We start from the raw sequence: 27,019 nt of genomic DNA on the forward strand, positions 1-27,019 counted from the left end.
GTGGAAGGTGCCTCTAGCCATGGCAGAGGGTTGGGATGAGATGAGCATTGGGGTCTCTTCCTGCACAAACCAACCCATGACAGGATGATAAGGTCCCTTTGCCTGGCAGTGGCTCCTGTGTTTGCAGGGTGTGAGGCCCTGCAGGATGCAGAGAGGGATGCTTCTGCAGGAAGTCTGGATTTCAGTGAAATACAGCTCCAACCAAGAGTTGACAGTAACTCTCCTGAGCGTTGCTGATTTCTCTTAGCCAACATTACAGCATCCTGGCCCCAGAGCTTGGCTAAGAGCTTGGCACACAGAGCTGCTCCCCAGGGCTGCCGTGAGCAGCCTGCAGCTTATTCTGAGCTGAATTCTTTCTCTCAAAGATTCATGCAAGAAGCTTGAGTGCTCAGCTGGGTCCAGGGGACACCCTCTCCACCCCTCCAGAGCTGGGGAGTCACTGGTCTGCACATGTACCTCCCTAAATCCTGGCTGCCTGTTCAGGAATTTAGATACCAGCTCAGCTCATAAAGCAGATGAAGTGTTGCCTTGCATTTCAGAAAGAATGTCTTAACACCAGCAGGACGTTGCTGGCTGCTTTTATTCAAAACCTCCTGTTTGCTTTCTAAAAGATGCGAGGATACAGCTGACTTTAAACTGGGTTAAAGTATGTCACTGACTTTTTTTCTTTTTTTATTGTATTTTTTCAGTTATGCTGGCTCCTAAATTTATGAACTATTTTTAAAGGACTCCTTACATAAGCATATTTAGATGGTTTAAATTTGTTCTTAATAAGTGGAAAGATTTACTAAAACTGGCCTGATGTGATGACTTGGGAGGGATTATTCACCACTGATGCCAATATATTCCAGACAGCCTGAAGAATTAAGCACTCTGGGTGTCGAAAGCAATCTGAGTATCACCTAAAACTTGTGCTAAGGGAGCTCTGGTCTGCAAGGGGCAAGAGTGTCAGGAATCCAATGCAAACCAAGGGACTGCTTGGAGGGCAAAGGCAGGTAAGAACAAACTTTGCATTTTTACTGGACCTTTTCAAATGATGATGTAGCCAAGCTCTGCAAAGAAATCTGTCTGATAAAGATGTGAGGCAAAGCACAGCTCTGATAAATGATGGGCTACAACTGCATTCCTACCAGGTGCTGCTGTCACTCACTAAGCAAGTTTATCATATTTTATTCTAAAGTGCATTGGATTCCAGGGTTAGGAATTTTCCTCTGACCCTCTTATCTTGCTTGTGGTTTCACTTTTCTTTAAAGAAACAGATTTAACCACTTATAAACAGAATTTACTAATGAATTTTCAGGATGATCTCTCAGATGGGAAAGGAATCCCAAGGAGCTGCAGACACTTCTATAGGATCAGTTCATGCAGGTAGCACTGGCAGGGTCCTGGCAGGGTCCTGGCAGGATGGCACTCCCTGTGAGGAATGCTTTCCAGGGAGATCATTCAGGCATTGATTAGCAGAGAAATAACCAGAAGGAATGGTAGGAATTGTTCCCCAGGATGAAGTGTGGCCAAGTGTGAGTAGGACACCTTTTTTTTTTGTAAAACAGGCGAGCTCAGCTCCACGTGATGTACCTGCTTGGGTAAGTCTGAGTACCCTGCAGAAGGCAGAGGTTCAACTTATATCAGCCCCTATCTCTGACCAGTTTTCCTATGTGAGTATTTTCCCAGATCATGTTTCCCTGGCAGCTGTAGAGCAGTGTGAAGGTTATAGTTCAGTAGTCCCAGCTTTCCTCCTTGTGGCCACCTGTTATAATGTAATATATACTGTTATATACCTATTTAAAGGTGAGATTTATACAGGGGTTTTTCCTGTAACAGCTACAAGGATGTAATATTTTTGTCAATGGAGAGAGAAAAGGCTCATTTAATTGTAAACGAATAAACTCATCCAATGACAGAGCCTTGAAAATCCTTTTTAAACCCAGTGTGAATTTATTTCATTTATTCTGTTTCCTGTTAGCCTCTTTAGTCTAGTACCATTTCTATTCCAGACCATGCATGACCCTCACTGTCATAATGACCCAAACCAGTCACTGACCATTCAGTTCATGTGTTTTGTCCTAAAGTCATTACCAAAAATTGCTGTCATTTCACTGGCAGTGAAAAGGGGAGTGGGTTCACTTTCTTTTACCAAGTCACCTGCATGTTTTATTAACAAGCAGGTGAAAGCCAACACTTCAGGAAGATATTGCAACTGGAGAAACCAGATTTGGAGGATGACTGTAATATTTGTCTCCTACTAAATGTGTGGGTCATAACAGGAGGTAGAAATGTGAGGAGGAGCCTCACTGGGAGTCCTGACCAAGGCCATCCAGCTGACTGCATCCTGAACAAGCTACGTGACAAGGATGGGTACCAAAACCATCCAAACTGCTGCTGGCAGAATTGCTTCTTGTTATTTTTTTAGCTTTAGAAATCAGCAAGTCTGAAATGTGCCAGGCTGAGGTCCAGGTCTTTCTGGATCTGTGCAAGGGTGTTTCTAAGAAGACTGTAGAAAGTTCCACTTGGCACATCCTCCTGTATGACATAACTAGTGATCAAAGCGCACATTCCAAATCTTGTTTAACATCTTTCCTTCCACAGCTATAAAAACTGAGAGCAGCATGAAGTGCTAGAGGCCTTACCCCAGGAAAGAAGTTCTGTACAGCAGAAACATGGATTTTATTTATTTTGTAGTTTTTGTTATTGTTGTTGTTGCTAGTGTGTTTGTGAGGAGTGATTCAAAGATGTCTTGACTGCACTGAGTAAGAGGTGACTGAATGATAAACACTGACATAATTTTATTTCTATTTTTATCTATCAAATAGTCACCTTTGAAACCAAGGCCTGGAAAGTTTTGGCTAGGGAAATGGCACCAATTCCAAGTCTGGAATCTCACTTTTGCTACACAAACAATTCCCCTTTTTCAAAATTAGAGGCTTGCTTGGGCCTCCCTACAGCTAAACACTAGAAAGGAAAGTTAGGATACAAATGTCCATTGGGTTACACACAATCATTTTTAGCACCATACAGCATGCAAGAATGCCAAGATCCTGATTGCAGTCTGGAGTTCAGGTACAGTTGAGGTAATTTTATGCTGAGCTCACATTCCCTGTGTTCCCGTTGGCAAAGCAGCCTCATGGTGCATGGTGGAAGAGTGGAAGAGCTGCCAGGGTTGGGATCTTTCAGTGTCTCCGTCTTTGGGAGCTAAAGGCTTCAGTGGTACCTGGGTCTGGTCATAATTCTTGGATCTTCCTCCTTCCTTCTCTTGCAAGCATTAAAAACACTTATTACCTTTACTTATCAGCTAAATTACTTTATTCTACATTATTTCTTCATACAAACTTATTCAGTCAGAAGATCTGATTCACATTTGTCTACTCTGTAAAGCATCTCAGAAGGGAAGTAAATTGTGCTGCTTTTGTCAAGTCCCTGGTGGTAAGAGACACTCAGCCCAATCTTCCCTCTGCCACAGCCCTTAGGTATTCCTGTAACCCCTACATTGCAGGAAAATGAATTGGCTAGATCCATCTGAAGCAATTCTGGCAGGGAAAAAAAAAATCTGGCACACTCAGCTGAAAGATAGGCTTTAGCCTTTCGGATATAATTTCAAATTTCAAGATAACTGTTCCTTTGAGGAGCTCTAACTATAAATCCTAAAGTGCCTGCAAAGAGTTGGGTAGGAGCCAAAAATGCCAAGTCAGGGGAAAATAATTGTTTTCAAATGGTGACAAACCTGCAAGGTCGGCACAGAACAGAGGGGCTGTGGTGCTGGAAGGAGATAGTCCTGTAACTCAGGGCTGTGAGTTCTGTACACTAAACAGAGCCTAACATCTCCACAGGGTGTTTGACTGCTGCAAACGCAGAAGGGAACTGGTCTGTACTGCTCTAACTCACATGGCAGAAATGATTTTGAAAGAGAATCTAAAGACATGAGGTAAAGACAGGGTATGCAGTGCTAAAGCTTTGGCTCGTTCTGGTTTCATTTCCCTGAGGTGAAGAAATTACAGATTTTGTATTTTTTAAATTATTGCAATGCAAATAATTTGACAGCTTGGTCTGGAGGTTTTTGTGCCGTGAAATGTTGTTTGAAATTGTGCAAGGCAATACAATAATTACACAGTCAAGCATGTCTAAGGATGAAGGATACTTTGTGTTAGGGGCTGAGGATTGGCCACTGGTGAGGGTCCGGATTCCTTCAGGTCTTGGACAGATTCCTATGCAGTGTGGGAGGGGTACCCAGGCTTCAGGAATAGCACTGCTTTGAAACTGCACTTGCAAGTCATGAGGAATCAGCTTGAGGGAGCCTGGTGATTACTTTCTAAGGATATCTACACATAAAAAAGTATGCCTGGGGGTATAAATCAGCATAGCTCTGCTGGCTGCAGCATAGCTGCATCGATCTCCTCCAGCTGAGGGTCTGGACAAAAGTACTCCAGCAACAGAGAGGTCTGAAAACTGCCAGAACACCTTTAAAGCTCATGTGCCAGCAGGCAAGAGAGGCATTCAGCTCTGTGGAGTGGACTTCTTTCATCTGGGGCAGTTAAAGCAGAAAAGTGAACTTTAGATTCTCACAATTTTACTGCATCTGTTAAAGTAGTATTGGCTTTCAGCAATGAAATGAGTATTCAGGCCAAGTGTCTCTGCAGAATTTCGGGCACTCCATGAAGAGATAAAATTTCAATTGCAGAAACAAGAGAAAGTAGCAGACACAAATGTACCACGTATTACATTTAAGGAAAGACAGTGAAGGGGCAGGTTATACCGTGGGAATAGGCAGCAGCTGGTGGCTGACTCTGGTGTTACGACAAAGTCATCGATGAGGCCACAAAAAAATGAAGGAAATTAGTCAGTAAGGGCAGCCTGCCCTGAAGAAATCCAGGAGGGCTGGTCTGCAGGCGAGCAGCAGAGAACAGCTCTGATCTGAGCCTGGGCTCCATGCCGCGTCCCTCGCTCCCCGGCAGACGGAGCTGGCAGCAGCCTGGATCTCTCTCTGGTGGCCCCTCGGGCCAGAAGGAGAAGGTCCATTGGCAACCCAGCGAGGGGCCAGAGCCAGGTCTCCCTGCCAGAACTCAGGCTGCTCCACGGGCGCCGAGGGAAGGGCTGGAGCAGGGCCCCTGGTCCATGGGGCTGGCCAGGACACACCCGAGAGCCAGGGCCACTCACCTGTCCGAGCGTCCTGGGCAGAGCTGGGCACCGCCGTGGCTGTGGGGTGGCACTGTCCCACCTGGCCACAGCTCCTTCAGGCTCAGTGTGGAGAGTTCCTGGGGCCACCAGTGCTGGAGCAGCTTCTGTGTGTGCAACAGGCTGCAGCTCTGCTTCGCCATCCTCTGCTTCCCCCTGCGCAGGGCTCGCTGCACGTCTCTTCTCTTCCCACTGCTGCTCTGGACAGGCCTCCTGCTCATCCTTTCAGTGCATTAAAAAGGCCTCAGCCCCTCCTCTAGCATCTTAAAACACAGTGCTGGGAAGGTCAGCAGTGGCAGGGGTGACAGGCAGAGCTGAAGTAACCACTGCACCCTTGTGCTTACAGCCTCTGCCATTGCCTTCCGTCTAGGTGAGAATCTCTCTCAGTGGTTATCTGGCTCTTCTGGTTGTCGTCAGCTGGAGAGCTGCATCTTTGGGATTATCCTCTCAGCATCTTTGCCTACCCCTTAATGTCACAGGCTTTGGCCTGTTAGTTCACTTATAGCTTGTCTCAATTTCAGCCTCATCCTCCTGCAAGGGTAACTCACAAATAAAGCAAAGTGGGAGTTGCCATGTTAATGTGCTTTCCTTGAGCCCTTGGGGAAAGGTCCTGAACATGATTTCTTCCGCTTGGATGGAAAGAGGAATTTCTGTTAGTCTCCATGAAATTACAGTTTTCTTTTTTTTTATGAAATGTAAACCAAAGTAAATATTACCTTAGAGTCTCCTATTCGTGTTGCAATAAAATGAGACACTTCCTTGGAAATAAGTTTTAAGACACGAGTCTTGTAATGTTGGGGTTTATTGGAGTGAAGTTCACAGCTGACCTGAGGTCTGAAGGGTTTGGAAGCAATAGTCTGTGTGAACTTCCCCTTCTCCAGCACATGAGGTGCAAAACTGGCCAGTTATTCAGAGACTTCCCCACCCTTCGTAAGCTCGTGTGCTCATATATCTCTCATGGTACATAAAGAATGACATATTGCAGTGAATCTGCTAAGAATAGCTTGTAAAATACATCATTATATGAATCAGCCTCATTAGAAGTCTCCTTCTCTCATGATTTAAACCAGACACAGCACTCACAGGAATGGAAACCAGTTTTTTTTCCTCTCCCGCTGGCATGTTGTGCTCAACCAAATGTTGAAACAGAAGAAAATAATTCTCTGAACTCTAGGCCAGAAGTAGAAAGTAAGTACTGCATTACCCTGATGGTTCTCTGGCATAATTAGGGTCTAGGGTGTTTCCCTGGATACATGACTTTCCAGCTTCATTAATAAAATACTGTGTTGCTCTTCTGAACAGCACATAGCTGCATTCCTCACATACTCCCAATCCCCCTGACTCAGGACCCTGTAACACCTCACTTTCAGCATCCTCAGCCATTCCAGGCCTCTCTCCAACAGCTGCTGCTGTTTATGAAGGGGATTATACAACACGGTGCCTGTGATAGCAGGAGACAAGGCTGGACGACCCAGGAGGCCTGTCTCAGCCCTTTTTTTCTGCGAGGACTGCTGCACCAGATGCCAGGGCTGTGTGACTCAGACCTCATTCAGATTGCCTGCTGGTGTAGCCACTTGCCAGTTCACTCAGTGAAGGCAGTGTTTGACTCAGGGCAGATGCAGCCCCAGTGACACCCCAGGGGTGGCTGCAGCTCTGGGCTAGTGGCCATCTCATGGAGGACTCATGGAAACAACAGGATGGTTCTGTGCTCCAAGGCAATGAAACAAAGTCTTTCACTCCCATTTGTAGAGCTCACTGACAAACTGCAGGTACAGCAACTTTTTATTGTTTCTCTCTTGTCGCTTCAGGATTAGAGACTGTTGTATTTCTTGCTGTTATTTCTTTCAAACCACGCCAACACACGCCCTCCACAGCACACTGCCTTATAAACCTCTGGCTGCACTCTTCCGAATCACACTGATTTTTTAATTAACTGTTGTAAGATCAATTACTCAGCTGCCCTTGGTTGCTCTGGCCTCCTATTGCTTCCAGCCATGTAACCCTGGTTCTCTCTCCCTGGTTAACTCTGCATTTGGTCTTGTCACCACAGAGCCTTGTTGGCTGAATACCACCATGTGTTTGTCTCTCACCCAAGATTTTGGGCCAAGGACATCCCCAGGAGGCTTGTCATAAACAAGACATCATGACTTTGCAGGCAAGCTGTATTTATCTTGAGCTTACTTGTTTATTAGACTCTGCTTTGACTTTTGCAGAAGTAGCTCAGAAATGCTCAGAAATTCACCATTTCTGGCTGAATGGTACTCGCAGAGGTGATAAGCAGCTTCTGCTCAGGCTGTGGAGGCTCCACAGAAAGCACCACTGCCTGTTCCAACCGGCTTCAAACACTGCCCTTCTATCCTGCAGTGTCCTCAGGCTGCTCTGGAGCCACAGTGCCTTTGGCTGCTGCCAGTGCAGTCACTTCAGTGCACCTGGGAGCATCCACAGGCCAGATTTCAGCACCACGTTTGCTTGGAGGTAATGGGCCTGCTGGGATGGCCATGAGCTGCAATAAATAACCCATAGAGAGACACAGGCTGGGAGTCTGCCCTAGGGAATGGAGGTTCTTGGCTCTCCTGTGCTCTGGACATCTGTTATTTTTTGTCAGTAGGAAATACAGATCCCTGATTTTCCTTCTGCCAGAGTTTGGATGTTCTAGCAGGTGATCAGTAGATGGTGCCGAGGGTTCAGCACGGTCCAGAGATGAAGCAGTGCTTGCAAATATCTGTGTACTTTGTACAATTGCACCTCACTCAGTGGCATTTCAGGGCATGGAACAAACACATTTTCTCTTTATTTCTAGACTTGGTCATCCTTATCCACACATTTGCCTACGTGTCAGGATTTGAAGGAAATTTTTTAAATAGCAATTTACATAACCTTCATGTCACTGCTGCTTTTGCTGTGACAGAAGTGGGTTTACTTTTGTCTCTCTGTCACTTTGTTCATCAAGAACCATTTCACAAGCCCTGCTGTATTTTAGCTGCGATTTTTACCTTAGGACTGTGCATCCCTTTGCAATACAAGCCTTGTCTGCTGCCCCTCGGATTTGAAAGTGAGGATCTGGTTTCCAAAGCTGGGATTTCACAGCTGTGGTCTGACTGGTTTCCTATCAGCACATACAAAAGCAGTGAGCACACAGCAACAGCTCAATACCCACTTCAAACCTCAGCCTTCTCAGCTGGAACAACTGTTGCGGTTTGAAGTTGTTTTGTTAACTTCTTTGGCTAATTGATAACATCTGCACCTCACCACCCTTCCTTGCCTCTCAAGCTGCTTTCAAATAGATGGGCAGATAATACTGTGGCAGATCTCAGTTTCTGTATTAGTGATCTATTGTTACACTTCTGGAAAATTGTGTGAGAACTGGGGGGCGTCATCGAATAAAGCCTCCTTTATAAAGGCTCCTTTCACACAGTCTCAGAAACAAGCCCAGAGATACTAATAAACCCTCATGCTATTAATTTGGCATTTCTCTTGTGATCAGATAAAAGAACTTATGATTTCACGCTTTTTTCTCCCTCTCTTTTTCCCTACCATATTTTCTAAAGGTGGAAATTTACACTTGGGCTTTAAAATACTGGAATTAGCATTTATTTTTCATTAGTTTTCATTTTCATTGTATTACAATAGATGGATCAGGAACTGGTATATGTGATATTTTAGTAAATAAAATCCTTGTATTCAGGATCACTCTTGAAGTCTGGTAATACACAGTGACACCATATAGGTCCCAAGGAGACATTATGGTTGTAATGGAAATATCATATATCTCATATCCCAGGTCTGATATATCAACTCAGCAATAAAAAGAAACAGGATATTTGCAATTATATTTTAAACAGGGATTTTGCTGTTACTATGAGAACATGGATTACTTAGAAATTTTGGTGAGAAAACCCTTTAATGGTTTCATCAATGTCTAACCCCACGAGATTTCAGTTCTCTCACTGCTATTGAAATAGCTATTAATGCAGTGAAAATCAGAAATAAATGAGCGTGGCTCGTTGGTGTCTGCATGTACACCCCTGAGTTAGGTCTCAGTGCAGGTCAGATGCTCCCTTCTCTCACGTTGCAGGATTCCCAGGATCAGATTTGGGTTATGCCTAGAGACACGTGTGCCCTGTGACCTCTCCCCACCTCGACACCTTTCCGTTTTGGCTGGGGAGAGGTTCCCTCCTCCGCCTCCCTCCTGCTGTTGGGGTGCTGCTGGTGCTGCTGAGCTGGGTCTGGAGAAGTCTGTGATGTGCAGGGAGCTGATGTAAGGCAAGACTGGAAGGGTGGATGCTGCTCAGCCAGCCAGGAGAGCCTCGTCAATCTCCTTGTAAAAGGAAGTTTTTAGGATTCAGGGAGACTTGTGTTACATAAGGCTTTGAAAGCAACATTTGACACAGGGTAGGGCTGTCCCCTTTATGAAGTCCCCAATGGAACCTGCACACAGCCACGAGCACAGTTATTATTGCAATTCTTTTATTTTGTGCCTTTTCAGCACCACCAGCATCTACAAAAAAGATAAAATCCCAAATACAGATCTCATAACTTCACCTAATGCAAGCTCAACACATTTGGTCTTAATCTGAGTGCCTGCAGTGGGATGAGTTCTGCAGGGCTGTAATAAAATAAATATTTTCCTGCACTGAGAACAGCTCAGGGAAAGGTTCAATGTCAGGTCAGCAAAGGGAGCTCTTTAACCATGTTTTGTTAGACATGGACCATATCCTCCTCTAAGAAATTGTCAGAGCTCCACAGTGGCTAGTGGATGGGAAGTAATTGAAAATATTTACCTCTTGCTCATTTTAAATCTTGGATTTGGTTGGAATTTGAGCAAAGCTGGGCAGACAGTCCCAGATGGCACCAATAAGAATGCTTCCACCAGAAAAACAAAAATTAATACTGAATGGAGGACTTTTGGTTGGAATTCTCTTTCCTTCCCTGCCCTGCTCAAATTGGATTAATTGCAGGAACAAAGGGAACAAGCAGCTCTGCTGCAGCAGACCAGTCCCAGGTGAGTAAGGCTGAGCTACTTAACAAGTGGCAGTACAGAGACAACTCCTTTAATTGTTTTCTCAAACAAACCTGACCCTCCTGTTCTGCCATTTTAAGGCAGGAACCAAGGGAAATGTGATCCACAGGTGCACTATAAAAGGGAAAGCAGAGGTACAGGGGAAGGAAGCTTGCCTTTTTGCTGCAGTGTGCGCCAGGGCCTGAATGGTCTGTGTCATTGCACGTCTGGTGCAGAAACAACCTGAACATCAGAAAAATTTGTTAAGGTTAGTAGCTCTCTATTTTTTTGCAAACATGTTGCTTATTGGTATACCACAAATGAGCAAGAAAACCCCCTTTCTACTGCCAGGTCGTTCAAAACCTATTCCTAAGAGATTATGCCTCACTAAAATTCCTGGTGTCAATACTGTTGCCTTTCTACAGCTGCATGCTGCTGCAAACTCAAGATATTTCCCTTTCCGTTTCCTGGGAACTGATTATGAACTCTGGAAATAAAATGTGGTTCTTCAGGTGGGAATTCCTTAGATTAAACTGATTTATTGAGCAACTTTCCTAAAGGTTAATACTTTTCTAATTTGAGAAGTAATTGATCTCCAACTTAAGCATGCATTTAGTTATTGAATGTTCTCTCTTTTGTAGTAGACAGAAACATTTTGCTCATTTCCACACTTGTACCAACCCATGCAAAGGACTCAAGGTTTTGAACAAACTAAAAAGAGGACTATGAGCACAGCTGGAAATGAGTGCAGGAGTTTTGCTTCCAGGTACCTCTGACTAATTAATTATCCACTGATGTAATCCAGTCTTTAGAAAGATGAGATATACCCCCCAAAAACTAGCCAAGCTCAAAGCAAAGGTATTGCATGCACAGTGGCAGACGTAGGTCAGCAGGAAAGGCATCTTGGGCTCATAACAGAAGTGGAAGATGCTCTACACCTGGGCTTAGACATTTTGCTGCTTATGTAAATTCAGCAAATGCATTCCATGGGCTCTCAGACCTCTTGGAAGAACCTAATTCTCCATGTTCAGTTAAAGATGTATTTATTGAGACACTTCAGAGTCCACTCTAGGAAAAGCAGGTGGTTCTCATGGTTAGACTTGGATAACAAATGAAGACTTTTGCAGTATTTTCAGCAGAGGACTTTCAAGAAAAGATTGAGTATCTATGTTTTTTTGTTTGCTGGCTGTCAGTGAGAGGGTGATGTGTCCTGTCCTTGCAGAAGTTGGTTAAGTGAAAGTATTTCTTTATGACCATTGCCATTTATCCTTTAATTTTGGAGCAGCACTAATCCCTCTCCTTTCAGGGTGTGTCACTACACTTACAGACTATGATAAGTTGGCCAGCATTGAAGGTTTTACAACCTTATGTGTATTTTTGAATTTTTTTTTGGGATACATATAGATCATGTTAAAAACCAGAAGTCCATTGTTCAATCAATCAAGTTAATCCTGGTGCTCCTTGATAACTATAGCTATCACATTTCAGAGTGATTTTATTGGATATTACTGGGATTACTTGTAGTAGCCACTCAGTCTAGACAGGGGTTTCTATTACAGAGAACACAGACAAAAGGGTAAGAAATATTAATGGCCAACATCCATTAACCATGCACAAACTGCATATCAGAGAGTGGATCCTGTTCACTTGGCTGGGGGTCTCTCTCACTTTTGTTTATCTCTCAGAAAGCCACTGGCTTCTTAATTAAAAGGAAATAGGTTGTCTTAATAAAAGAGTAAAAAGTAAGGAACTGCTTGGAAAAATTGCCTCTTAGAACTAATGATAATTAGAGATCTTTCAATCAGCAGTGCCAATACCGAAAGCCCTGAGTATTTTGCCCCAAAATCTGTCTTTGGGATGGCTTTCTCTTCCCACCTCTTTGTGAGATGGGAGCAGTCACTGTGATCTCACTTAGAAACTTGGATCTCCAACAGCCCTGTTGTGAGAAGTGTGATGAAATGGACCGCCATACTCACCAGGGCTGGGTAAAATCACACTGCTCCTGGTTTCTGAAACAAAGCCTGTAGAATGACAAGCACTCCAGGAATGCAGCATCTTGAATAAATGTGATGGGCCAGTGATGTCATTCCCACCATCCCTTGGAAGAGAGCTCTGCTCAATAAGGACTGCTGGCTGATTAAAATTAGACCTAGTTAATGAGGCACTGAGTGAGGTAATGAAGTTAAGCCATAAAGCATTTCAAAATCTCATTTTATGCTACTTGACATAGAATCATAACACATGGGCAAACATTGCATTTGCTGCCTAGATCACTTGAGTCACAGACTGTATTTTGGATAGGACATGTTTCAGATTGTTGTCAAATTGCCTATCATAACATAAGCTCTAGCAGGTCTTTCAGAGAATTTTGGGAGTCAGGGGAACAGCAGAAACACTCAAACACTGCTTTCCTGTGGCTTGCTGTCCTGAATTCATGCACCCAAAGACCTTGATGTCCTTTTGTTCTTCACATCCTTTTGGGATCAGAAGTTACTAAGTCTGTTGTTGGGAAGGGTGTGGGATCATGTAGAAGCAGAGGAGTCAAAAACTTTGTTGGAGGGTGGAAATGAAAAGCAAATCCCCTATTTATACAAAAAGCTTGCAATTATTTCAGAATTCCCTTAATTCTTGGGTCATGACGTTGATTATGGAGTATATAGAAATATAAATTAAGATTTCCCCTCAAGACTAAAGCTTGGTGTAGACTTGGAGAAAACGCTCTGCATGCCAGTGCTCCCAGCCCCCTTTTATGTCTGACAGCTGACGTTGGTGTGTTTGAACACGCTCTGGGGCTGTGTTAGGGTTGCTGTCACTATGTTTGTCATCCAGCTCCTGGGGCCCAGCCCTGCTCATCCCTAATCCTCCACAGCAAACTGGCCCGGCACCGGAAACCTCGTCCGTGGCAGAGCGCAGCACTGGGTTTGGTGGCTCCCAGCTGGGTCACATCCCTCCTTCAGAAATGGAAATGCTGCCATCATGAAGCTCCAGATTTATCCAAGTATGAATGCCTGATTCTCTGGGTTATTTCAAGCAGCAGTTATGCCCTTGATACAGTTATGGCTTTTACAATAAGTTACTTGCATTAAACCTGGGAGGCTGGGTAAAGAGTTGGGTTCCCTCACATTTTAGACTTAGCTATGAACACTTTTTCTCTGTTGTATGTATTTATCTTGATCCAGCAGCTGCAGGTCTGCTTGCCCTGACAGATCTCTTCCTTTAAACTTTCATTTCACGGTAATAAACCATGAATTGCCAGGATATTTCTCAATGTAGTGTCAGAAAAGAGAGGGCAGCATAGATTTCTGTTCTCGTTTCCAGGAAGATTATCTTCCAAGAAGAATTATTGTTACATAACTTCAAGATCACAGTATCCAACTATACATATAATTTGAGGCTGTTTTTAATAAGCATTGTCTCTAGCCTGTGGTTCACTCTGGTTTAAATCTTCTCAACTTTTTGGTCAAATAACAGCCTAGAACAGTATTTTTAGGAAAAGATGGTGCTTGGCAATGGCTGGGAATTTTGTGGCTTTCACCACCCTTCGGGCTTGTTTGGGGTTTGGGCTATTGTGTGTGCTTTTCAAGAAAACAAAAAAACCCTACCCCAACCTGGAAAGGCTTTAACTGAAACACTGTCTAAGACAACTTGCAACTTTCACTTCGATTGTGTTGCTGATGTGAGGGTTCTTCTTTTCTGAATACAACTGGACTGTCTGAATCTGTTTGCTCAGTTTCTTCTCCTCTTTTTTCACACTTTCTTCTGGTACTTTCCTGAGTGCCACTCAGGTTCTTGCAAACTCAGGAATCAATGGTGCTACACCAAGGTCAATAATTTTGGACCAAACATATATTTTTTAAAACATTGTCAGAGATGTGAATATTTTGCAAGTTAGACTATGAAGGAGGCAGTTGTCCATGGGAAAGGCTGGCTGGTGCTGTTTCAGCCATCTGGCTGGGAGATCCTGATTGTCTTCCTTCTGACAGGTTTTGGATGACTATTGAAGATGTAGATGTTTAAATGATAATTGATAACATTATTCATCTCAGTGATTCTCTTGGCTATGCTCTTGCTTTAACATTAGTTTTTAATAAAACTTGCCACTTCAAATTTCATTTTAAGCAGAAAAAAATGGTTTTTAAAGTTTCAGATTTGGAAGCTTTTACAGAGCTAATAAAAATTCACTTGGGCAAAGTGCAGAAGACAACTGTATTGGTACTGATGGTTTCTATTTAAGAAACATGTCTCTTTTGTTTGCTGCATCTTGCAGCTGCTGAGATTCTTTGTCTTGCTTCCTCTAAGTCTTTGTCTTGGCATCTCACAGGCATCAGAGAGGGGGGCAAGTGCCTCCAACATTACCATTGCAGAGAACTTGATCTTGTCCCTTGTATCACTCAGACCTTTGTGTTGGTGTGGGAATGATCTGGACAACAACCAGGGATACTGGAAAGCAGGAGGTGCTCCCAGTAAATTGGGATGGTCAAACACCCCATCAAGCTTTATAAACTACTGTTAGATATTTAGGAAGCAGGATGGACAAGTGCACCAGACTTTCATGCAGGAGAAACAGACCCTTGATCCTCACCAGTGCTCTGTGACCCTCCTGTCAGGTAACTGGGCAAAGTGCTCCCAGAAAACTTGTTGGGACAGAGATTGTGTGTGTTGGGCTGTATGTGAGGTTCTGTAGAGACAGGAATGACAGTGCTCTGGGAATCCTGCTCTGGTTTTGGATTTGGCATTCAAAGGACAGAAAAGCAACAGCAAAACAATCCACAGAGTAACACAGACTATTCCGAGAAAATTATTCAAGGGAAAAATAAATTCACATATGAATGTACTGGGTAAAACATCTGTCTGGGGAGTCTGGGATCTGACTCATCCTGCTGTCACATTCCTGAATGTCCCTTGCATCTCTAGCAAGAAGTTAGCAAATTAAGGAAAAGGAAATAAATAAAGTTAATCTCTTGCCTAGCTAGTAGATGTATCTCTTTACCAGCTTAGCACTTCTGGGCTGTATATCCATATAGGAACCCCAGTTGTACTTCTTTTTATGTGTATTGACTTAGTGAAGTGCAAACATGTTAAAAAGTTCACTTTCTCCTTTATACGAGTCTATAAAAAAGCTCTTAAAACGGAGTCATAGTGTTTCAATGAGACAAATGAATGATCAGCTGAGACTCAACAGTCCTTTCTGATGGATTAGGTGCTTGTGTGAGAAATTCTAAGATGCTAATCAGCCTGGAGAATTTTCATGCCTTCAGCACTACGTAATGACACAAAATATTGTGATGCCTCCAAGTTATAATGGGATAGGCAAGGGGGATGCAGTAATAGGTATCATTCCTGATATTTGATTCCAGCTAGAATGAAACTTTCAGAAATCTCTAGGCAGCAGAGATTTCTCATGCCTTTATGGACACTGGGGTAAAACTAAACATATCCACACTAGCCTGGAATTTTTTCTAACAGCTCTTTGGACACAGTAATGTACAGAAATAATTATAAACACATGCACAAGTAGATCAGTGTGTGTTTTCTAGGCCTGTCTTTTGGAGGAATCACACATTAACATATTTTCTGAATTTTGCAAATGCACTGCAAAACTGCAGCTCAATAAATGGAACTTTATATGTTTGTCTAAACCGATGACACCAGTATAAAATAAAGATATTTTCCAGTTGGGACTTAGGAAGCTGTAAGACATGACAGAAGTGTTCATAATTAGACATTTCAGCACAAATTTGAGTTCTCATGGAGCTGATCCAAAAACAGTTCTCCAGCAAAGCATGTATCTGTTTAAACACTTACTGTGGAAGGGATCGATCCCACTGCCAGAGCAGTAAAACACATATTTGCTGTGATAGCACAGAAGTGGGTCACAGTTTACCAGAAGGAATCACTTACTGTATAGAGCTGTTAGACTTTATTTCTGTACATTTGGAATTTTTGAGTTATGTCCTGTCACAGCTGCAGGCGTGCAAATGCTGTGTTTATATTCTGTGTAAGTCACTGAGAAAATTAAGAAGAAAAAAGAGGGTATATCCTCAGCATGAGGGTGGTGAGGCCCTGGCACAGGGAAGCCCAGAGAACCTGTGGCTGCCTCATCCCTGGCCAGGTTGGATGGGGCTTGGAGCAACCTGGTCTGGTGGAAGGTGTCCCTGCCCATGGCAGGGTGTGGAATGAGATATATTTAAGGTCCTTTCCAACCCAAACTATTCTATAATTTATTTCTTTCTAGGTGTGGTATTGTTGTTTTGGGAGATGAAGAGTAAAACTGAGGCATTTCAAAACAGCCCTCGGGATGGTTGGCTCTCCACAGCCTCCACTGGGCATTAAAGGATGCACCTGAGTTGGTGGTGAAATGGTTAATTAATAACATAGGGTTGGGAAATCAGCTTTCTGCCTGGCACAACTGCTTCAGGAATCCTGCCAGGAGCCAGTAGCTGAAACCCTCAGTAAACCAACAGGACAACACTATTAAATGCCTGGAGCCTTAAATGATTTGTGGTTTGTCAGGGTGACACACTTGTGGTCTTCATGTAAGTGCAACCTGAGAGACAGCCCTGGCATTTAGAGAAATGTGTAAACAATGCAGCTTGTGAGTGTTTATGTTGTCATTACAAGAACAAAATTTTATCTGCATAATTAAAAAATTATATTCTGATAGGGATTCTTATTTAAGCCTGTTACATGCTCCAGCAAAGCAGAAAATCCCTTCCTGAGCACCGTTAATAATGGAGCATTAAGAATGTGCTGTTTTCTTTTCTTGCTTTATATACGTTTATTTATTTTTAAAACAACTGTTTTCTGGTGCTTTCTAGGATTTCTTTCCCGGGTGGTGGAGGGAGCATTTCCCTGGAGCTGGCTATGAGAAGGAATGTCTGTACAGCCATATCTGGTAATATTCCTGTGCCTTGCTGGGACCAGTCCTTTCCCTCCACAGTCTGCAGCAGGGTTTGGGACAGGGAATTTAGGTGGGCAAAGTTTGTCAGGTCTGAGGAAAGCTCATGGAGGAGAGGCTGATAATGTTCATGGATTTCTTTCTGTAAAGATTCAACTGAGCTGCACTGTGCAAAACGTCATGATATTTTGTGGTGGGCTTGGCAGTGTTAGGTTGATGGTTGGACTTGTTCACCTTGAATTTTTTTTTCAAACCCAGAAGATTGTCTGGTTCTATATGATGCCACAGGACTAAAATATCTCTTATTTCTCCCCCTTATTATTCTGCTAATAAGAAAAGCAATCTTATTAGCAGAATTCAGTGAAGTGAACATGCCCTCAGGGATACCCCAAGTGTGAGCTCACATCTGGGCAGTACCACCTCCAGGATGGAGGGCACTGGGAATCCTTCTTGGAGGCTCTGGGGGCTTTTCAGGACGTGCTGTTATTGAGGGTCCTTGTAGCTGTTGGGGAATGGCCTCTCAGGAGGCCCCAGCAGCCATTTCTGATGGGCTCAGCCACCTGAGCCAGCCCCGTCTCCAGATCTGGGGAATAAAGGTGTTTCATCATCCTGTACAGTCCTGCGGTGGGTTTGGTAAATATTAAATAATGTTCTTTGAAATGAAAAGGAAAGGAGTGGGAATCCCACAAAGAGAAGTTGGTGAGAAGGGCAGATAGGGTAACTCCTGGCAATTAAGGCTTCCTGGGGGCAGCCCCACTCCCTGGGCAGAACCTGCCTGGCTGCTCCTTCCATTGGTCCTGCTTGTGACAACAGTCAATGATGATAAAAAAAGGCCATTATCAGTCAGGTTTTGCTTGCTGAGTCACTGGGGATTTGTATCTGGAAGGCTGAGGAGCCTCCTCTGTTTAGTGCGGTCTCCAGCTGAGAGATGATGGCTGGACAGGATAAAGGGCAGCCCTCCAAGGAACCTGGTTTCCTACAGAGATTCCCACACTGCAGCCTCCTGTCGTGGGAGGATGGCTTAGCAGGACAACCCAGAGCTGCTCCATGCAGCTTCCTGCAGTGGTCCATGGATGTGTCTCCCAGTGATGTGGGAAATGAGCTGGTCTTGCCAGTTTTGTTAAGGCACAGCAGTAAACTGAACAGTGGTAAAAGAAAGCAGGACTGACCTGGGCACTTGTAGACTGGAAGAGTAACACCAGTGTTAGTGGCTTTATTATGGACATGTGCATGATTGGATTCCAGGCCAGCGGCTACACTGAGCAAACATTTGTGTGGTTGGGAGGAGGGAAAACATCTATTTTCTTGTGACAGTACAAAGGATGACTAATTACACCAGGAACAGCTGCAGTGCACTTGAAACTATAGAAGATCAGCTGATCCCTACCATGCTTCCCCAGCCAGCTGACAACACCTGAGCCCTGCCAGGTAAAAAACAGGCTCTGTGCTTTGTCCAAGTCATTAGAGCTCCACTTGGAGAGAAGTGAGCAAGGAACAAGCTTTGCTTCACTGCTTAATGTTGCTCAAAAAGAAAAAAAAAACACAAACCCAAACCCTGGAATAAATATTTCAGTCCAAAGTAATATTTACTTGGGTGCTTAAAACTTTGTAAAATGCCCTGAAGGTCACAAGACATTCATCCTGCTGTGTATTTCTCTTTAAGAAGGTGCTTGTAAGTACTACTGGAACACGTGTGATGAGGGGTTGCCATGGCAAACAGGTTTTGGCACTATTTAAGAGAGAGTTTTATTGCACAGCAGAATAAATAAGCATGTTAAAGCCACATACAGTAACTTGTTGGCACATACATTAATGCTCCCAAGGGCTGCAATAACTTAAGCACCCTCCCTTTAAATATTTTTCAATGTTTTTTTCTTTTTTATTGACTACATGCATTCAGTATTAGGGCTAGGAATGTCCCATTTCCACCCTCTTTTGAAGTGAGTAATTGAGGCAAAAAAAGAGGACTGTCTAATAAATCATAAAGGGGCATTGTGCACAGACAAGAGGGGCAATTTTCCCATTCCTAGCATACATGAGGATAAGCCAGCATGAGACCTGTCTGTGTGCTAAATCCTGACTTACTCCCTCTAGACATAGAAGTGGATTGGTGTCTTTATATTTCTGATGGAGCCTGAATAATCAGGAATAGTTTCACACCATTTTCTGCAGTTTCTATCTTGCTCTGTTGTGTCAACCCAGTCTTCTCCCACATCACAGCAGCAAACTCATTACTTTGGCTTTACTCATTTTATGAACCACCTGCTCTGTTTCCAGTTTGGCTCCCAGTTCACACCAGTGAGTCCCAGCGTTGAGGAAGTGCTGCAGGCAGGCAAGAGGCAAATCTGTGCCTGTGAGAGGGCTCAGGTTTGTGGTGCTCTTAAAGGTGAACATAAATTACATTTATAATGAAAGCTCTGGTTTAAGAAGGGTTATTAGTGCATTAGTCCGGGCTTTATTAGCTCGGAGGGTTCACAGCCATGTGGGAGGTGTGACACTGGCTCCCTCTTCTGTGGGAACCAGTAACTTTTCTGGGTTGGAGAACTTTGAAGCCCCCGAAACCTCCCCCATCCCTCCCACCTCGGGACATGGGTATAAATCACATTACTGTCGATGTGATCAGGATACGCCCGGCTGTGAGGCGGGGCACGGCTGCCTCCTCTCCTGGGGAGGGAAGGATGGCCAGGAGAGGAGCTGATGGTAACTGTGACTTGTTTCAAACTGGGAGCTTGGAGAGTGATGGACCCAATTCTCCTTAGTTTATTGGGGAAGAGGGACAGAAATTACATCTCACCCTAAAAGGAGAGTGCTGACTCCCATTATAGTCAGAGGAAAAATTTGGATTACATATTCCCTATAGTTTTAGGATGAAAGCTGTAACATATTTTACTTTTAGAATCCTTTTTGCCTCCTGCCTCACCACCAAGATTACCCCACACCTTTCAGTAAGGCTTGGACTTTTATCATCAGAGCTCCTTGTTTCTCAAGGCCAGGCTGGATGGGGCTCTGAACAACCTGGTCTAGTGAAAGGTGTCCCTGCCCACGGCAGGGGTTGGAACCAGGTGATCTTCCAGGTCCCTTCCAACCCAAACCATTCTGTGATTCTCTTCTATGATTTTAAACTTTCCTGTACACTCAGCAATTGCTGAAGCATGCTCAAGCCTCAGGAAACAGGGGAGGAAAAAAGAGAGTTCATTATTTTATGAAAGGTACATGTTTGTAATATTGCATACTGATGGGCTCATTATGAATTACAATTTACTGAACAGGAGGATTCCTGTGGGAGGGACAGTGCAGCGAGAAAAAATAAAGGCAAAGGGAGGGAGGTGATGTTTATGCCTGTAAAGGTGTCTCCTGGGCGTAACCAGAGTGGAAGCTGCACCATTTCCTTCTAGCTGTTTGGATTTGTTTGCAATTAAAGTCTAGTGGAGCTGTCAGGGGCTGTTGACAAATATATTATAACCAACTTAACCTAAGTGAGTTACTTAAAATTAATCCATGCCTGCACAACACTCCTGTTTCACTTCACAAGAATGTGCCAGGAGGAATCAGTACAATCCTGACCATGTTGGGAGAACCTCTTCAAGGTGGAAATTTGCAAATAGGACTACTGTTGTATGTAATGAGAAGCTGCAGGGCTTTCAATTATCCCACATAGTCTGTCTCTTTGCAACTTGACTGACAGCTAATTATGCTGGTGCCATTTTTTTGGCAGTGGAATTTAATGTCCCAGATGGAAAGCAAATCAATCTGCCCATTGCTGCAGCTGAGGCATACTTTGGTTCAACTTTAATTTATTCTCCTAAGCCTAAGAAGGTTAGTCATTTCAAGGTACAAAAATATCAAATTTCTTCCGTTAACCAGGCTGGTGAAAAAGTGGGGAAGAGTTGGGATTTCATGGGCTGTGCTGTGAAATGTCGTCGCTCCTTCCTTTGTATTAGGAAACAGCAGTATCATCTCCCCTTGATTCCTGCTTGTGGAATCTAACAAAGAAGCAGCATTTATGAGCAGGTTGCTAGTGATAATGGTTAAACATGAATTGTGGAGGCATTAAGTGGGATTCTATGGAGGGGTGAACTAAATCTCTGAAGAACTTGACACAAAAAGGAATCGGTGGCAATTTTCAAGCACTTTAGCCAGTGTGCAATAGCCTGGTTCCCTTTGGGTTTCATGCCAGGGATATAAATACAATCCTCCTACTTACCTGCACTCTTCAGGCCTATCAATTATGCTGCTCCCTCCGAGCTGCTCTTACAACTTGAGGTATTACCGTCCTCTGTAAAACCAGCACAGAGCAGAGTCTGTGACTGGTTAGCACAGGCTACAGACCTCATCTTCGGGCAGTCAGCACCTGCACCTCCTGTCAATGCTGTTTCTCAGGCTAGAAACTCCAATTTTAGCTAGGATCAAGGGGAAGAGAGCTCACAAAAACTTGGCGCTAATGAATGCTGGATACCTGGAGTCTTATTTTTCTGTAAACTTTTGCCTCTCTGGTTGTTTCAGTCTGCGAATTGTTCTGATGTCTTGTCTGTGTGTTATTATTTCCCTTTTGGAGTGCTTTTTCTGAATTCTCTGGAGGTGTTTAAGGGCAGGTTGGGCTGGGCTCTGAGCAATCTGGTCTAGTGCAAAGTATCCCTGCCCAAGGGAGGGAGTTGGAAAGAGAAGATTTTTAAGGTCACTCTGACCCAAACCATCCTAGAACTCTGATTCCACTCCGGTTTCTGGAGAGTTTATACAAATAAGAAGGTTTCTGATTCACCTTCCTACTGAAAAAAAATTTCTAAAAGTGCTTTGCTCACAGCTAATGACTCCAGTTCCAGTCTTCCTCAGAGTTTTACAAAACTACAGTCACTTCAGTGATTCTTCCCTAGTACACTTGGTGGCTGTAGGATTACACACTCTCCTATCTAACTATTAACATCTCTCTTCCTGTATTTCCATATTATCCTTATGATTATGCTGGTACTGCTCCCAATGGACCCTTGAATTGCATTTCTCAATTGCAATAAAATCTTGTGCATGGAAGCATTTTTGATGCCAAATCTCTGGAGATACCCTGATGTTGTCCCATTAGTGCATTTGTTACCCTGCTGCACACTGTGCTTATTCAATATTATGGTTAAGAGGGCTTGAGTTATTAATCTAAAATTAATTTTTTAAAAAAAAAATACATCATTCAATGAACAATTATTGGTTCTCAACTATGGTGTAAGTTTAAATGCTGATGATAAAATGTAGTGTCAGACTTGTAATCTCTGAGTCAAGCACATGTAAGCAGTGCAGTCCCACCTATTCTTTGCCTAGTTGTCTGAAAACAGGGAGCAGTGGCATCTCCAGGATACAGCAGGGAGGCAAAGTATCTGCCACGTGTCTGTACCTCTTGTCAGGGCCATCCTTGCTCAGCCACCTGACTTCTACTGCTGTGAGTTGAAAATGCTATTGGCCACAAAATGCTTTTAACTTTTTTAACTTTTTTACTTTGAAAGTACTGAAAAAGTTACGGAATGTCTATTTTAACTGCTGTGTTCAGGTAAAAGTCAGAATGAACTTACCAGTAAGAGAAGAAGGTGTAAAGGTACCTCACTGACATTTTTCCATGTGTGGTCTTCCCAAAGTGTGACTTAATTTTTATTTTTTTTTTTGGCAAGTGAAGCTTGCATGTTTAGCTCCAATAAGCAAAATGCCCCAGAGATTCCCAAAGTAATGTCCTGGCCCCAGTGCACATGTTAGCAGGAATTTCTCCTCTTGTTTTCCTTGTTATGAATGCAACCTGATATGTTACTTTTTAGGTTCTTGAATAGGTGCCATAATCTACACGGGCTGCCCGAGGTCAAGTTTGTTCTGGGTTCTCTGGCTCTCCTGACAGAGCCTGCTGGATTCTGGGACCCTGGAGCAGCATTCCTTGGGCAGTGGGAGATGTGGGTGAACACGGATGGCTCTGGGCTGTTGGAGGAGGAAGAAGAGGATGATCTGGTGTTTCTATGGGAAGAGACTATTGCAATGCCCTGCATGAGGCCAGCTCCAACACTGCAGATGATTTTGGTTTTGTTTTTTCCTTACAAAAGCACCATAATCCCAGCAAATAAAATGGCACATCACAGGTGATCCCAATGAAGTCAGCCAAGATATTTATGGAGCCCACAGTTAAATAAGGAGCTGAGATGTGAGGCCAGAAGAAGCAAGTCCATGTGATTTGAATTACAATGCAGTTGGCTTTAGGATTTTCTAGTTGAAATACCTAGTTGGCCCTCCCAGCCTAGTGCAGTGTAAGAGAGATCTGTTAAATGCCGCTGAAGATGGTATTTTCAACTACCTAGAAAATGTCTTTGGATAAACACTTCTTCTGACATTAAAACTTTCAGAGTTTAAAATAGTGAGATTTAATATAGTATAGTAAATTCTACACTGCAAACAGATTAGGATTCTGTTATCTGAATGCTCAGTGTGATGTGTGCTTTCCTGTGCTGAAAAAATCATGCCCATTTCACTCCCAGTTAGCTGCTCCTAAGACTTTTTTTGATATTTTTCAATTCTTTTAGTGACATCTAGTGAAACTTGGGGAAAGTGCAAGTTCAGTTGAACTCCAAGGATCAATCCAACCGCAGTAGCAGATGCTTCACAATTAAATGCCCAAAGTACTTCACCTTATTTAATTTACTGTCCCTTAAGCTGCTGTCTAAGAAATACACAAAATGGATTTTGGCCACTAAAAATTTTACAGTTTGAGCTCATATTCTGGTCAAACACTTTATGCATTTGAAGCACAAAAATTATTTTCTCTCTGTTCCTTTTAACTTTGGGTATATATTTAGACTAACTTTTATTTTAATTTTTGCCTTCTATTATTGGTGCCATTTCTCCTCTACACTTGGAAGGCTCCAAATATTTCGACTTTACAGAAAACACCCCAAACTTTTGCAGGATTTCAAGCTACACATTTTCAATAGTTCATATTCCTGAACTTACTGAAAAGTCAGATTTGATCTTCTTGTTGCTCTGGGCCAATCCAGATTGGATGTGAAATACTCTTTCATTAGCAAATGAAGTTTTCAACAGAGATGGAAAACGTATGCCTCCTACCTAGAAATCAGCTAAAAACTTCAAAGGAAGAGCTGCCTCCCACAGAGCAGCATCCACATGCAATAGCTTTTAACAGTGTAACTTCTTTTTCTCAAAGCACAAACCCTAGTGGCTCCCATAAAGGTCTGTGTTGGTTGGTATGGATTTCAGCTGTGCAAAGGACAGGGCCACCACTACAAAAAGGGCTCATAAATATCTGGAAAAAATACAAAGTAGCTTCAAACAGGCCAGTATTAGATGACTGGAAAGAGTTCAAAAAATCTTAGGCCTTGCTTGATCTAAAAGGCTTCAACCTCCCAAACTGAATAGGCAATTAGGGCATATTCTGAACAGGAGGATCTGAAGCAACAACAGGGAAGTGTGAGCACTCTTTGGAAAAATCCCAGCTGTGAGTGTCACTGAGCACACTCACATGCAGCCAGCACAGGGAAGATGCTCAGCATATCCAAACAAGCTTCCAGGTCACTGATTCTGATCTGCTCTCATCCCTCTCAGAGCTAACTTTTCAGAACTTCAAAAAAATAAAAGGCTTAAAGGAAAAATCAATCCAAGTACAAGAGCAACAGTTCAAACATTTTACTAAATCAATTCACACAGTTTCAAAATTGTAAATATAATTAAGGACAACAGGGTTTCTGTATCTTTTTTTTTTCTTCCAGAATCATTAAGACAATAAACAAACACAAATTAGGTTTATAGCATCTGTTCTTTTAAAAAATGAAAGGAACGCCACTTGATGTATTGATAAAGCACCACAACACAGTTACAAAATAGGGTTGGCCTGTTTCTCTCACAAGTAAAAGACTACATACTCCTAACAGCTTCCTGCTTCAATTCATACTTCATTAAAATAACACTATAAAATCTTCTAGATTACACTAACTTCAGACAATGCCTGGTATAACAATGCATTAACAGCAGTAATGCCAACTATCAGTGCCAACATAAAACAGTTTAGAGAGGAAAAACAAAACAAACAAAAAATTCCAAAACAAAACAACAAAAACCTCACCTTTATTTCCCTAGATGAGCAAAATTTAAAATACGGGATGCTCTGCCTCACAATGAGTTAACGATTTGGGGATGCTGATGGGTGAACAGGGGGCTGGTACTGCAGCTTTCTAGGCTTAGTTGGCATCTAGTTTGGCCATTTCCTGCACGTATATCCCTATACTCTCACTGTCAAAGAGCACAAAGTACACCGTCTTGATTGAAGAGGACATTGTTGACACAAAATAGCTGGAGATGGCTTTCAGGATCAGCTGAGCAGCTGTTTGCTTTGGGAAGCCATTTCTAGAAGGAGAGAGAGAGAAAAAAAAAAGAAAATCAAGACTTGCTGAACCAACTTTTGATGGTTTAACCTCCCAGGGAAGGCTCCAGCTTTTCTCCAACACCTCACGGTAAATAAAGCTGCAAAGCCAGTGTTTACAGTCTGAATTAGGAGCTACAAACTACAAACTTTTTGATTTAGGCAAGACTTGAAACGCTCAAACAGAAGTACAGCATTCCCAAAATACGAATATTTTCATATCTACACAAACTGATGGGTTGAACCTCATGATACCTGATGGGTCAATTATTCTCATTTAACAGGTAAGTAAACCAAAAGCCTGCTGTGTTCTGGAAAGCAGCGTATGTATTGGAGTTGCAAAGTTAAAGCTCTCCTGAAAGCAAAGCAGCTGTTAAAGTAAAAAGGGACAGAGAACTTGCTATAGAGAATGAAACATGAAAAGACCCAAAGTACAATATGGTCTTATCACTACTAATGGTAACTAAGCACAGGACCTAACCTGGCAACCTTTCTTGTAAACTTCTTCACATTTTTATCCAGGAATACTTGTCTTAAAGACCCATTTAATCTTATAATGAGTCAAGCACAAGTAGAATGGTCTGAACAAAGCTATGACCTGAACTTTATGACCTGAATTTTATAGGTCATGGCAAACTCCTGGAATTACACCTGGTAACTGCTTGGAATATGGCCTGAACTTTGTTGCTGTATTCCTCCTGAAATACTGCTACTCACGCAGACCATGGTTTTACCCAGCCAAATTCTGAGCCCTCCCCCAGCCCCAGTGACGTGCACTCCATAGTCAGTTTGAAGGTGGGACATGATGACCCTTGGGAGCAGCACCCAAAAAGAACCTGGAAGAGTCTGTTGAACATCACCTGGTTCCTTGACAGGCACTTAGAGATACCTGGTAGTTAATACTCCCCCTTATAAAGTCTGTACTACTAACACTACTAAATAATTTACAGATTACACAAATGGGTGAGTTCCTCAGCATTTTGCGAGTAGTTCAAAGAAGCTGGGCTAAATCCACCTCTGGATCTAACAGGCGAACATTTCTGTTCTCACTGAAGCACCACACTGGTAGTAAAATGCTGTTGTAATCTCCCTCTTTTTCTTTGCTGCAACACACCAAATTTGAAGGGCAACTGTCTGTGTCATAGCCCACTTGCTGCACATCGCCTTACCAAAAAACATTCTCAGAGAGCAATTCTGTGTCAGTCCTGCCTGTAATGTGATATTATATGTGCTGTCTTGAAGATAATGTTTGTGGCATTATTCTATATATATAAAATGATGACATGAAGTAGTTTACACTGTTTTTTCTTTTGTGAAAATACCTAATTTTTTCTTCTTTTGAAGAAGGCAAAAAAAAAAGGAAAAATCACTGTGAGCAAAGCTCATGCTATTCTAAAGCTAAATGAGCTGGTCAGGGATAATCAACTGTGTGAGAAGTTAATCAACTAAGCAGTTTTGACACAGGAGCTGCTGAGGAGTCAGTAGCCTCCACACCTGAGCACTTGCAGGTTACTTATGAATGCTGTATCCTTGCATAGAGCAAAGAGATCTTCCAGGAATTTCGCTC

At 42.9% G+C, this 27,019-nt stretch overlaps 1 protein-coding gene across 4 annotated transcripts in view; it reads right to left on the reverse strand.

The window, feature by feature from the left end:
- Nucleotides 1-24,704: 24,704 nt before the first annotated feature.
- MACROH2A1 (macroH2A.1 histone) overlaps nt 24,705-27,019 on the reverse strand; it is a 42,652-nt gene continuing 40,337 nt past the window's right edge. For all 4 annotated transcript variants that reach the window (XM_066329052.1, XM_066329050.1, XM_066329051.1 and 1 more), the window contains exon 9: nt 24,705-25,436. In XM_066329052.1, the coding sequence (XP_066185149.1) occupies nt 25,271-25,436 (166 nt within the window). In that variant the 3' untranslated portion in view covers nt 24,705-25,270. The remainder of the gene's footprint in view (nt 25,437-27,019) is intronic.

Source organism: Sylvia atricapilla, chromosome 14 (assembly GCF_009819655.1).
Source record: "Sylvia atricapilla isolate bSylAtr1 chromosome 14, bSylAtr1.pri, whole genome shotgun sequence".
Lineage (NCBI taxonomy): Eukaryota > Metazoa > Chordata > Aves > Passeriformes > Sylviidae > Sylvia > Sylvia atricapilla.